We start from the raw sequence: 11,648 nt of genomic DNA, 5'->3' as shown, positions 1-11,648 counted from the left end.
TTTATTTTTTTTTCATAGGCCCTAATTTGTAATTTTAGGGCTGCATTTTTGGCACTTCCCAAAGGAATTTTGTTGCGTTTTTGACAACCACTGTCCAAAAATGTGACTTTTTATTATGTTCCCAAAATGACACTATGTATAATATCCATTATGCACCTAGTATTCCTCCTCTATTTTTCTATTCTTTTTATTTTTTTACAATTCTTTTCGTAAAAAAATTAAAAAAACTTTTAGTCAATTTCCAAACAGTATGTTAAAATTTGTCATTTGAATTATTGTTAATATTGAAAAATAGTCATTTGAATTATTGTTAATATTGAAAAATATGTAAAAGGCGAATCCAGAATTATCATTAACTGATCATACTTAACTGATTCTATGCCACTATGAAAATATAGCTTTAGTTAAAATATAGGGAATTAATGTCCAAACAAAACTAAGTTTTGTTTAGAGGGTTTTATTATTATTATTATTATTATTACAGGAAAATCTTCCTACTCTCTCGCAGGTCTAGAGCAGCGCTCCTTGCAGAGATCATCAAGATATTTTGTTGTCCGTTCCGAATAAGGAGATTATAACTTCCTATTGTCTGTTTCGAGAAAGAAGAGTATAACTTGGAAACTTATCCCGACCTCCCAAGACAAGCTCCGCTTAAATCAATCACCAAAATGTCATGTTGTCCATTCCGAGTAAGAAGACTATAACTTGGGAACTTGCCCCGACCTCCCAAGATAAACTCCACTTAAATCAGGACTTGCGCAGCGATGGTGCATTGAGCCCACACCAAGTGTTGTGTTAGCAGCAACTTGAGGCTAACCTCCTAATCAACTGTATTACGCCCAAAAAAATTAGCCCAAAGAATTCCGAACTTGAGACCTAAAATCTTAACCCGCAAACTTTTATCAAGTTATCAAACACCTTGGATTATCGTTTAGAAGTTTACATTTATGTTTAACACTTTATTTTCTTTTCGTTTAGAGGTTTACGTTTACGTTCAACACTTTCTCTTCTTTTTGGATTAACGTTTATGTTCAAAACCCAAAACTTGTGGCATGTGGGGCATAGAAAAATGGAGAAATTACACCTCAGTGACACCTTTTAAAATTAATTACAGGTTCATGAAAAATTTTAATACTTCAATTATTAAAATTTATTAACTTTGTTATTGATTTGGAATTTTTTTCAAATCCACACTGAATTGTTATTCCCCTTAGAAAAATTGAAGGCCAACAGTGATTATAAGACCAAGCACCTTATTTGGGTGTCATGTTTATTTTATGTAGTGTTGTTGGCGAATTTGCATTAGAGAATGGGACTAGCACTAAACTCTATAACATATTACACAAGCTTATAGGATTCTAGAAAATTTTCGATTCAGATTTTTCACTGTTTATTGCCCGAGTATTAAAATCTACTATGCCATTTAAATTACAAGTTAGAATTGCCATGGTTAGAAAATATACAGGCCTGTGGCATTCTTATCTAAAGAAAAACACAAGTCCTTTTGCTTTGTTTTACCCGAGTATCCTTGTTAGCTAGACCTTTTATGCTTGTTTTAAAGCAATTTATAGTGAGAGATATTACAGTTTTCAACAACATTATATTTGCAATTTTGAATATAATTATGTTCTTGTCAAAAAAACAAATAAATAAAGTTACAAACTTCTCAATTTCTTCATTTGGTTAGAATTAGAATGTCTTCCCTAGTAATTGCTGGAAAAGAAAGTTCTTTTATAATTGAACTGAAGAACCAAGAAATTTCTCTATTTTCAAACCCAAAAAAAAAAAAAAATTCTACTTCGAAGAATTTTTAATAACTGTATTAAAATTGTTAGTTGTGAAATTTTAGCCCTCAATTGAAAATCTCATTGTTTCAAGGTAGTGAAATTTCACTCTCACATTGAAAATAATTTAGGTATCCAAGTTTTGCAATTAGCACTTGATTTTACAATTTTTAGCACTCAACTAAAATTTCCAATCTTAAAAATAGCGAAATTTCACTATGTTTACTTTTTTAATAGAGTGAGATTTTCCTGTTTGATAACAACATACACGATGAAACTTCATCTTTTTTTCTTTTTTCCCTTCAGAATTTCATATTTGTCATTGGTGCTAGATTGAAAGATCTTGACAAGAACATTCCAAAAATATAAATTTTATCCAAAAAAAAAAAAAGGAAAGATAAAGATCTAATCAAAGTTATTAAATTTTTATTTTTAAGTTTTGAAATAATTCCAAGGCCAAAAACAAGGTTGAATATGTGTTGCGTTAGTATATAAAAATATTTAGGAGAAATTACATGTTAGTGCTGGTCAAACAAAATATTTACAAATTGTGCCTACCGAATTCCACACTAAATGATTGTGGACCAGAGCTCCGCACCTGATTGGACTATCTAGGAACTGAGATCCTGCAATAATGAGCACCGTTAGAACTGCCCAGCCGGAGTTGGCCAGATAACCCCTCCAGTGTGCGAGTAAGTGATCGGAAAAGATAAAGGCCCTGTTTGGTAGAGCTGTGGAAAAGTGCTTATAGCTTATGCCTAAACAGCTTATAGCTTATAACTATGAACATAAGCTGATTTTTGACTTATAAATTAAGCATCTCCTGCCAACTCAAAGAATAAGCTGATTTCTGACTTCCAAAAAGCTACAAGCTATAAGCAATAAGCTAAACTAAACACATCAAAATAGCTTAAATTAAGCTAAAAGCTGAAATAAATAGCTTTTAAGCTGCACCAAACAGGCACAAAGTGTACTTTCTAAATGTAAAGAGTTGTGTTCAAGTGAGTATAGTTTGGCTCAACTTGGTTACCCTCAATGTGAAGTGAGTGAAGTTTATATAGAACACCTTACTTGTTGCCCAAGATGGTTTCATAAAGCTATGGTACAACTGGGCTCTCTTTAGCATTGCTCAAGGCAGGGGACCACCAGGTAGTTGACTATGGATGCATATTCTCATTGTCTCCATACTTATAACAGATCACATTCCCTTACTCAACAACTTTCGTGATTCTAGGGGAAGAGAACCAGTTGAGGTGGCTGCCTGTACATGCTTGTACTCACAGCTCCCACGTTTTTCTATGAGGTTCCCTCAGCTCGGTGCCGTTGTTCCTCGGCTCGGCCTTCCGCTAGGCTGTTTACAGAGAGGGGCTGGCCCAATTACATATTTTTGTGTGGGCTTGGCCCACTTTGGTTTCTAATGATGGGTTCAGTTCGGTCCGTAAACTAAGTCCTGTAGCTCGGCCTAGCCAGTATCGCGACTGGACTAGCCTTTCCACTGCGAGTTGGGCCCAAGTGCTTGAGGACTTTGGGTGGACTATTGATCGGGCTTAATTGGCTTGCCCAAATGTTCACCTAACCCATTTGGACTTGGATCTAGTGGATTGAGCTGACCCAAGGCTTGGGTCCGACCCATTTATACTTTGCTTCTTCATTTGCCTCCTAGCTCGCGCTAAGGTTCCCCTCTAGGGGAGCTACTGTCCAGTACCCCAAGCATCATATTGCTTCAAATCTGTCCTAGTTCGGCCTTGGTGGCGGTTCAATCCTAACACATGTACTCTACATATGTTCCTTCATGGTGACACGTGGTAACGCTGTACTGGTGTGCGGAAGTAGTACGTCGATTCCATACTGAAAGGCATGATTTTGTACCTTCGAGCCGGTTGAGAGTAATAAATGCCCTAGGGGTGTCAATTCAAATCCCTTCGTCTATCTCTAAACTTCAGAAATCCCCAAAACCCTTTCATTCTTCTACCTTGGTCCTGACGGTGCTTTGCTCAGACTCTCGCTACCATTACTACTGCCATTCTCATTCCAGTCTCAAAGATCTCTGTTCGTCGCTGTTCCTTCGTCAAATCTCTGTAAGTTCCCTTGAAACCTATCTTTTTTTCTTTTTTTTTCTGTCCTGATCACCTTTTTTGGCCCTCGCACCATTGTTTCCGGCGACTGGTTCTGTTTCTTGCTTAGTTGAGTTTGGTCCTTGGCCTACTAAGTCTAGATAATGGGAAAATTTCAAGCGTTGGTAGATACTCTTGAGGCAATGGCCTTATTCTTCCATGATTATGGTGTCCCTGATGATGTGACCCTTTCGCTGGCGAAAGTTGACGCCAAGTGCATGGGTACTAGAAACACTGTTGTTTTCCCTGTTACTACCATTGTTGAGGGAGGGGTTCGATTTCCCCTTGACCCCTTAGTACGCCATTTCCAGCACCAATTTCAACTTACCTTTATGCAAGTATCTGTAAACTTGTTTCGAGTCATCTGTGGTGTTTTTGCTCTTAATAAGAGGTTGGGTCTCAATCTGGACATATGGGACATTCTGGGTTATTACACCATTTCTCACAATAAAGATCATAGTATCTATTATCTCCGAGTCCATTCGGCTGAATGTCACATTGTCATCGGATTACCTGATTCTGACAAACACAATGATGATTTCTTACAAGTTGGTGGTAACTGGGAGTTCCCTGCTGGGACCGAGTTCCAATCGGAACAGATGTCTCAGAAGAATGGCTACCCAGGTTTGAGTCTTGTGCCCTAGTATTTCTGTACCTCTATTATTTGTTTGAATGCTTGTGCTAATGTTGTTCCCTTTTTCTCTGCAGAGGCTTCCCGTTACTAACATAGACCAAACCGCGAGAACGCTGAGGAAATTAAAGCGGTTTTGAGATACAAAAAGAGGTCTGCCTTTAAACTGTTGGATTGCCAGGCAACATACCGAACCACAATACTGAAAAAAGTAAAACTTGTTGCATCCCTTCTCGATTCTGATACTAAAATTGACACACCCCCTGTCCCTCTAGTCACCAATCGCTACCGCGGTCGAAGTTTCTCCATTAAGAGGACATCTTATCCTGCCTCCAATTTCACAAGCAGTGGATCAATGTTAAAAAGGAGAGTGTTGGTGGATCTGGAGGCGGAGACTTTTGGTTCTTCCTCTGTGCTGGAGGCTCCCTTGGCCAAGACCGTGCTAAAGAAGCAAAACTTGTTGCATCCCTTCTCGATTCTGATACTGAAATTGACACACCCCCTGCCCCTCTAGTCACCAACCGGTACCGCGGCCGAAGTTTCTCCGTTAAGATCTCGCCCCTAGTTTCACAGGCAGTGGATCAATGTCAAAAAGGAGAGTATTGGTGGATCTGGAAATGGAGACTTTTGGCTCTTCCTCTGTTCTGGAGGCTCCCTTGGCCAAGACTGTGCTAAAGAGCCTTATGGACGGAAAACTGGAGATAGGGACCTCTGGCCCTTCTACCGCTGCTACCGAACCTGCTGTTTTAATCGCTGAAAATGTAAAAGGAAACTGGTAAGGCCATAGTTTGAGTGACTTCTAAAGATCTTGTTGAGGACGAGTCCTTTGAGAAATGGGAGCCACCCATGCTTCATTAGGGCAGGCCTATTTCTATTTCTGACTCAATTGTTGTTTTTGGAGACTTTGCTTTTGATTTGACCAAGACCCTATTGATGCCAGTAGATATGGCAGATCATAACGGACCTTGGGACATCCTAATCTTGAAGGGAACCCTTCAAATGATGACTGCTGTGAGTGCTACTCCGTTTCTTTTTGTGTTGTTTGTATTGTTTCCTTTTCTTTAGTACCCGTTTGTTTGTTGTAGTGTATGCAAATGATGCATCTGTCCATCACTCGAGCTGAAGAACTAGAAAAGGCCGTACTGGAGGCCGCCATGAATGCTAAGAGGTTGACAACAAATTTGGAAGCTGAGAAGAAAGGACGCAGGACTGCTGAGAAGGAGATATTCCGTCTGAACAAGGTTTTCACCTCTGTTGAAAAATCCAAGGAAACTGGTATTAGGGTCCAGGCCCAACTTGAAGGAAAGGTGGCTGAACTGGAGGCGGTTATTATAGTGATGGCTGCTAATCATTCAACTTTGGAGGCCAAGCACTGGCAACAAGGCTAGGACGAAGCTGGGGCCACTTATAAAGAAGAGGTATTGGTGCTACGTGACAAGCTTTTTCTCAAAGGCTAGATGAGTGCCCTTGTTGTTGCTCAAATTCCTGAAGAGTCCGCTCTGTTTTAGCACGTTCCAATTCCCTCAAAGTCCTTGGGTCTGAAGGCTGCTGTCACCCCTATCACTCCTCCAGCAAGGATTTCCCCAGGAATTGACTCTACAACCAAGACTCCTGAGAGTGGTGTTGCCAGTGAAGTGATAAATGTTGAAGGGAGTGGAAACTTGGAGACTGAGGCTATAGGAGACGTGGTTAAGGAGGCTCCTACTTCTCAAGAAGTTGGAGCTGTCTCTACATTTCCTCCCTAAGTTGACGTGGACAAAATTGTGAATGGTGCCCCTGAAGTTCCTCCTGCTGATGAGAGTTGAAGTGATTTTTGCATTGATTTGAAGTTTTTTCTTTTGAGTTATACATTTTTCTTTTTCTTTTCGTTTTCTTGATGTACTGGAGCTCAGTCTTCCTGACGAGTTGCCCCCAGATGCTTGCCAAGACAAATTTTTATTTTTTTTTTGGTTTGTTGCTATTTTGTGAGGCCAACTGTGCCTTGGTTGAATGATAGAACCTTTTCTGTTAATCTTTGCAATCTGATACTCTGATACTTTCATGTTCTAATGCTTGCACTATCTATATTCTTTCCCTCGGCCGAGCACTGTTGGGACTGCAGGGCCGAATAAATGCTCGGTCTGGTTACTTGATATGCTTGGCTTTGAAATCGAAGGAGAATGTATTATTTAGGTCCAGGTTGAGCCCAAGAAAAACAATTGTTTGACCTCACCTAAAGCTAAGTAAGATTGACATTGGAGATCTTGGATAGAACTACTGAAATCTATTTCAGCTTTGACAGCAAAAGTGTACTTTGAATGGAAAAAATATAGAAATATGGAGTCTTACTCAAGTCCAGGTTGGTTTTGAAAAACAATTATTTGCCCCCACCTGGAGCTGAGTGAGATTAATGCTAGGAGTGTGATCCTGAAAGAATTACCCAAGTCAGTTCCAACTTGTGCTTTGTATAGGGTAATACAGAAGTATTTATGTATTGATACTTAAGAAATTTTGCAATGTCCAAAAAAGAAAATGAATATTGAAAATTCATTAGCGTGGTTTCCACCAAGCAATTCTACTTGGCTAAGGTCTATTTTAGTTGCAAAACATAATTCTACCAAGCAATTCCACTTAGCATGTTTGAGTGCTAACTAAAACTAAATTCAGTTCGGTTGCTCCAAGACGAAGTCCGTTTGGTTAAACCAAAGCTAAATCTGTTTAATAATTATCAAAGCTAAATCTGTTTGATTAATACCAAAGCTAAGTCCGTTTGGTCAACACCAAAGCTAAGTCCGTTTGATAATCATCAAAGTTGAGTCCACTTGATAATCATCAGAGCTAAATCTTTTGGTAAACACTAAAGCTAAGTCCATTTAGTAAACATCAAAGCTAATCACTCTTATTTTGAAATGTGCCCCCAAGGCTTAGATTAGAATAATATGTTCTGACCATAGAGTTGTACAGATATTTTTGAGGTTGGCTACATTCCAGGGCCGAGGTATGGTTTTGCCCTTGAGATCTTCCAAGTAGTATGCTCCATTCCCAGCTACCACTGTGACCTTGTAAGGACCCTCCTAGTTAGGTCCTAGCTTCCCTTCTCCAGGCACCCTTTTGTGGTCCATAATTTTCCTCAGAACAAGCTCTCCAGGTGTGAATTGTCTTGGGAAAACTTTCTTATCAAAATTTTTGATAAGTTGCTACTGATAGGGGACAAGTCTAATCAGTACTACTTCTCTTCGGCCTTCCGCCTTGTGCAAAGCTTGTGCAATAGCTTCCTCAAACAATTCAGATTGAAAGGTTGGGAGATCGACTACTAGTGGAATAACAGCCTCTATTCTATAGGTCAAGGAGTAAGGTGTTTCCCCTGTTGAGCGCTGCGTTGTGGTTCGGTAAGCCCATAACACATGAGGCAACTCTTCAACCCACTTCCTTTTTGCACTCTCAAGTTGCTTTTTCACTCCGTTAATGATAGTTTTGTTGGACACTTCTGCCTGCCATTGCTCTGTGGGTAACTCTGAGAGGAATTTCGATATTCAATCTTGAGATCGGCATAGAACTTTCTAAAAACCTTTCCATCAAACTGCATTCCATTGTCTACAATTAGTACTGGTGGGATGTCGAAACGAACTACGACATTCCCCATAACAAACCGTTTTGTGTCTGCTTCTTTGATGTTTGCTAGTGCTTCAACTTCCACCCACTTGGTAAAGTAGTCGGTTACGGCGATGAAGAAGCGTCTGTTTCCAGTCCCCCGTGCCAAAGGTCCAACGATGTCCAAGTCCCACTGAGCAAAAGGCCATGGGCTAGTAAGCAGAGTAAGATTTTTGGCTAGCTGATGAATTAACGGAGCAAATCTCTGACACTTATCACACTTCTGTACGTACTGCTATGCATCTTGCTATATCTGTAGCCACCAGTATCCTTGAGTGAGGGCACAGTACACCAGTGACCTTCTACCAACGTGGCTTCTACAAATCCCTTCATGAATTTCATAGAGACCTTTCGCGACTACATTTGGATGCACACATAGCAGATAAGGGCCAAAGTAGGAGCGTCGGTACAATTTCCCAGATGGTGAAATTCAAAATCAAGCTGATCGGTGTCGAATTTTATTGGCTTTTTTCTTGTCTTCGAGGAGAGTGCCTGATCTTAGAAAAACAAGTGTTGGATCCATCCAGCTCGATCCCAGGTTAATGTAGAGGACCGAATCTGGAGATGCAATGCTCAGTTCTGGCACAAACTCAACCCAAACTTTTCTAGCATCTTTAGTGTCCACTGATGAGCCGAGGCAGGTGAAGGCATCAACATGACTATTTCTGTCCTGATCGATCCGTTCCACTCGTATGGATTGGAATTTCTTAAGTAAATCTTTTGCTTTGTCTACATACATGGTCATTCTTTCATCTCTTGCTTCGTAGAACCCAGTGAGTTGATTGACAACCAACTGAGAATCACTAAAAACCAGGAGTTGATCTACACTGAAGTGTTCGACACTACGCAATCTAGCTAGTAGGGCTTCATATTCTGCCTCATTGTTAGAGGCCTTCCATCCAAGCTTTAGAGCCTGCTCCCAGATGAATCCTTCTGGAGATATGAGTACCACTCCTGTCCCCGAGCCTCAATTATTGAATGATCCGTCAACGTAGAGCTGCCAAATGTCACCAATCAAGAGTTTTCATGCTTCTGAAGCACACTGTTTGCTCAGTTCGGTGGTGCATGGCACTTGTACCGAGTTGGAGTTCTGATGTTCGATGCTCTGGGTGAAGGTGAATTCGGTGACAAAATCTGCCAAGACCTAGGCCTTTATTGCTATTCTAGGTTGATACCGTATGTCAAACTCACCAAGCTCAACTACCTATTTTGTTGTTCGGCTCAAGAAATCAGCTCGGTCGAAGACAGATCTGAGAGGGAATGCAGTGAGGACATTGATGGTATGGCCCTGGAAGTAGTGTTGTAGCTTTCTTGATGCAATGAGCAGAGCGTAAGCCAACTTTTCCAATGGTAGATACCGTGTTTCGGTGTCTAGAAGAGTCTTGCTGATGTAGTACACTGGTCTCTGTTCCCTCTCAACTTCGCGAATCAGTACTGCGTTTACCGCATGGTCTGAGACCGCCAAATACAGGTACAACTCTTCCCCTAGTTATGGAGTGGAAAGGAAGGGTGGTGTACTGAGATATTTTTTGAGGTCCTGCAGCGCTCCAGTACATTCGGGACCCCATTTAAACACAACCTTTTTCTTCAACAGTTGAAAGAAAGGCTTTATCCGATCTAATGACTTGCTGATGAATCGGTTTAAGGCTGCTGCCATTCCAGCTAGTTTTTGCAGTTCTTTGGCCTTTGTTGGTATCTTGATTTCTTGTATTGCTTTGATTTGATCCAGATTTGCCTCAATTCTTCTGTGAGTCACCATGTACCCCAAGAACTTCTCTGTTCCTGCCCCGAAAGCGCATTTTGAGGCATTGAGGCCAAGTTGATGGGTTTTTAGGATGTTGAAAACTTCTCTTAGATTTGTGAGGTGGTTTGTAGCAAGCTTGCTTTTCGGTACCATATCATCTATATAGGCTTCTATAGTCCGGCCGAACTGCTCTTTGAACATTCAAGTTACCATTCGCTAGTAGGTTGTTTCGGCATTCTTAAGGCTGAATGGCATTACTTTATAGCAGTAGGTGCCTTTTGGAGTGATAAATGTTGTCTTCTCTTGATCTGGGTCAAATAGTGGTATTTGGTGATAACCGCTGTAAGCATCAAAAAAGCTCATACGCTCATGCCCTGCCGTTGAGTCTACCAGTTGGTCTATGCGAGGCAAAAGGAAGCTGTCTTTTGGACAAGCTTTATTAAGGCAAGTAAAGTCAACGCAGACTCTCCACTTTCCATTCTTCTTTTTGACTACGACTGTGTTGGACCTCTGCCGCTAGAAGTTTGTCGACCTCCGCAATTACTGCTTCGGTGTGCTCAACTGAAGATCTTCGACTTTTTTGCACAATAGGCCGAACGGAAGGGTTGACGTTGAGTTTATGGCAAGAAAATTCTAGATTCAGCCCCAGAGTATCATATGCTGACTATGCGAATACGTCCATATTTTCCCTCAACAAATCTAGCAGTTAAAGTTTCTCATCAGTGCCTAGCGAGGTACCGATAATGAAGTATTTTTCTAGGTCATTTTCCTCTACTAAAACTTTCTCCAGATCCTTTACTATCTTCTCAGCTGGGGTTTCTCCAAAATCCTCTAGGACAGGCTGCTCTGTTACTTCAACTGTCTAAACTCAATTGCAGAGTTGTTTAGCCTTCATGGCTGCCATAAAACAGTGCTTTAATACCACTTGATCCCCTGAGATCTGTTCTACTCCGTGTTCTGCTGGGAAGCGAATGAACTTGTGATAGGTTGAGGGGACTACTTCCATTTGATGAATCCAAGGCCGATCGAGTATAGCGTTGTAAGTAAATAGTGTGTTAATAATTAGGAATTCTATCTGAGGGGCCTTTGTCCCAGCCACAACTGGCAACATTATCCTGCCAAGTGGCCATTCAGGCTACGAATTAAAGCCAATCAATGGAGCTGCCGCTGGGGTAAGGTGCTGCTTAAAGAGACCGAGCTTCCTGAACAAGTCGTAATACAATACATCTGTTACGTTACTTTGATCTTTTTCAGCGCTGGTCCCACTGACATGACTTGCTGAATCTATACAGTTTTTACAACTTCCTTTTGAAGTGTCTCTTCCCGTTCGTGACTGGTTGTGCCATGAATTACATTTATTACCAATCGAGGCGGATACTTGACGTTCGATTCTGGTAGAGGGTTCCCTTGTTCGGTCACTACTTTGTCCGAATCGATGTAATCTTGGAGATGCCCAGCAACTACCAAATCCTCCAGGTGTTGCTTCAATGCTCTACAATTCTGAGTCATATAATGATAGGTGCATCTGAGCTTTTGGTTGCGCCGAGCTGGGTTTCATAGCATCTTTGGCGGCCAAGTAAAGAACGACTCTCTTTTGATTTTTTCCATAATACGATAGATAGGTTCCTTGAAGACTGTAACAACTACTTCATGGGATTTAGACTTGTCTACTTCATTTACTGTGATTCCTCGGGGTTCCCCTTGGACTGTTCTTCTTTTGTTCCCTCGAGTTGTCTGTTCAGCCG

At 40.8% G+C, this 11,648-nt stretch overlaps 1 protein-coding gene across 1 annotated transcript; it reads right to left on the bottom strand.

The window, feature by feature from the left end:
* Window positions 1–7,962: 7,962 nt before the first annotated feature.
* On the bottom strand, window positions 7,963–8,501 carry LOC145819186 (uncharacterized). Its single transcript, XM_082913140.1, has 2 exons — window positions 8,379–8,501; window positions 7,963–8,292 (listed from the first exon to the last, which is right to left on the bottom strand). Exons 1-2 carry the CDS (start codon window positions 8,499–8,501, stop codon window positions 7,963–7,965), a joined length of 453 nt encoding a protein of 150 aa, XP_082769266.1.
* Between the last annotated feature and the right edge of the window lie 3,147 nt (window positions 8,502–11,648).

Source organism: Camellia sinensis, chromosome 2, assembly GCF_055761805.1.
Source record: "Camellia sinensis isolate YWXY chromosome 2, ASM5576180v1, whole genome shotgun sequence".
Lineage (NCBI taxonomy): Eukaryota > Viridiplantae > Streptophyta > Magnoliopsida > Ericales > Theaceae > Camellia > Camellia sinensis.
This window is presented reverse-complemented; position numbering and strand designations above follow the sequence as displayed.

Excerpts from the sequence above, each read along its gene's own strand:
- LOC145819186 (XM_082913140.1), bottom strand. The coding sequence starts at position 8,501 with ATGAAATTCATGAAGGGATTTGTAGAAGCCACGTTGGTAGAAGGTCAC. Across the intron at positions 8,293-8,378 it reads ATAGCAGTACGTACAGAAGT|TGGGACTTGGACATCGTTGG; the intron begins GTGATAAGTGTC and ends CCTTTTGCTCAG.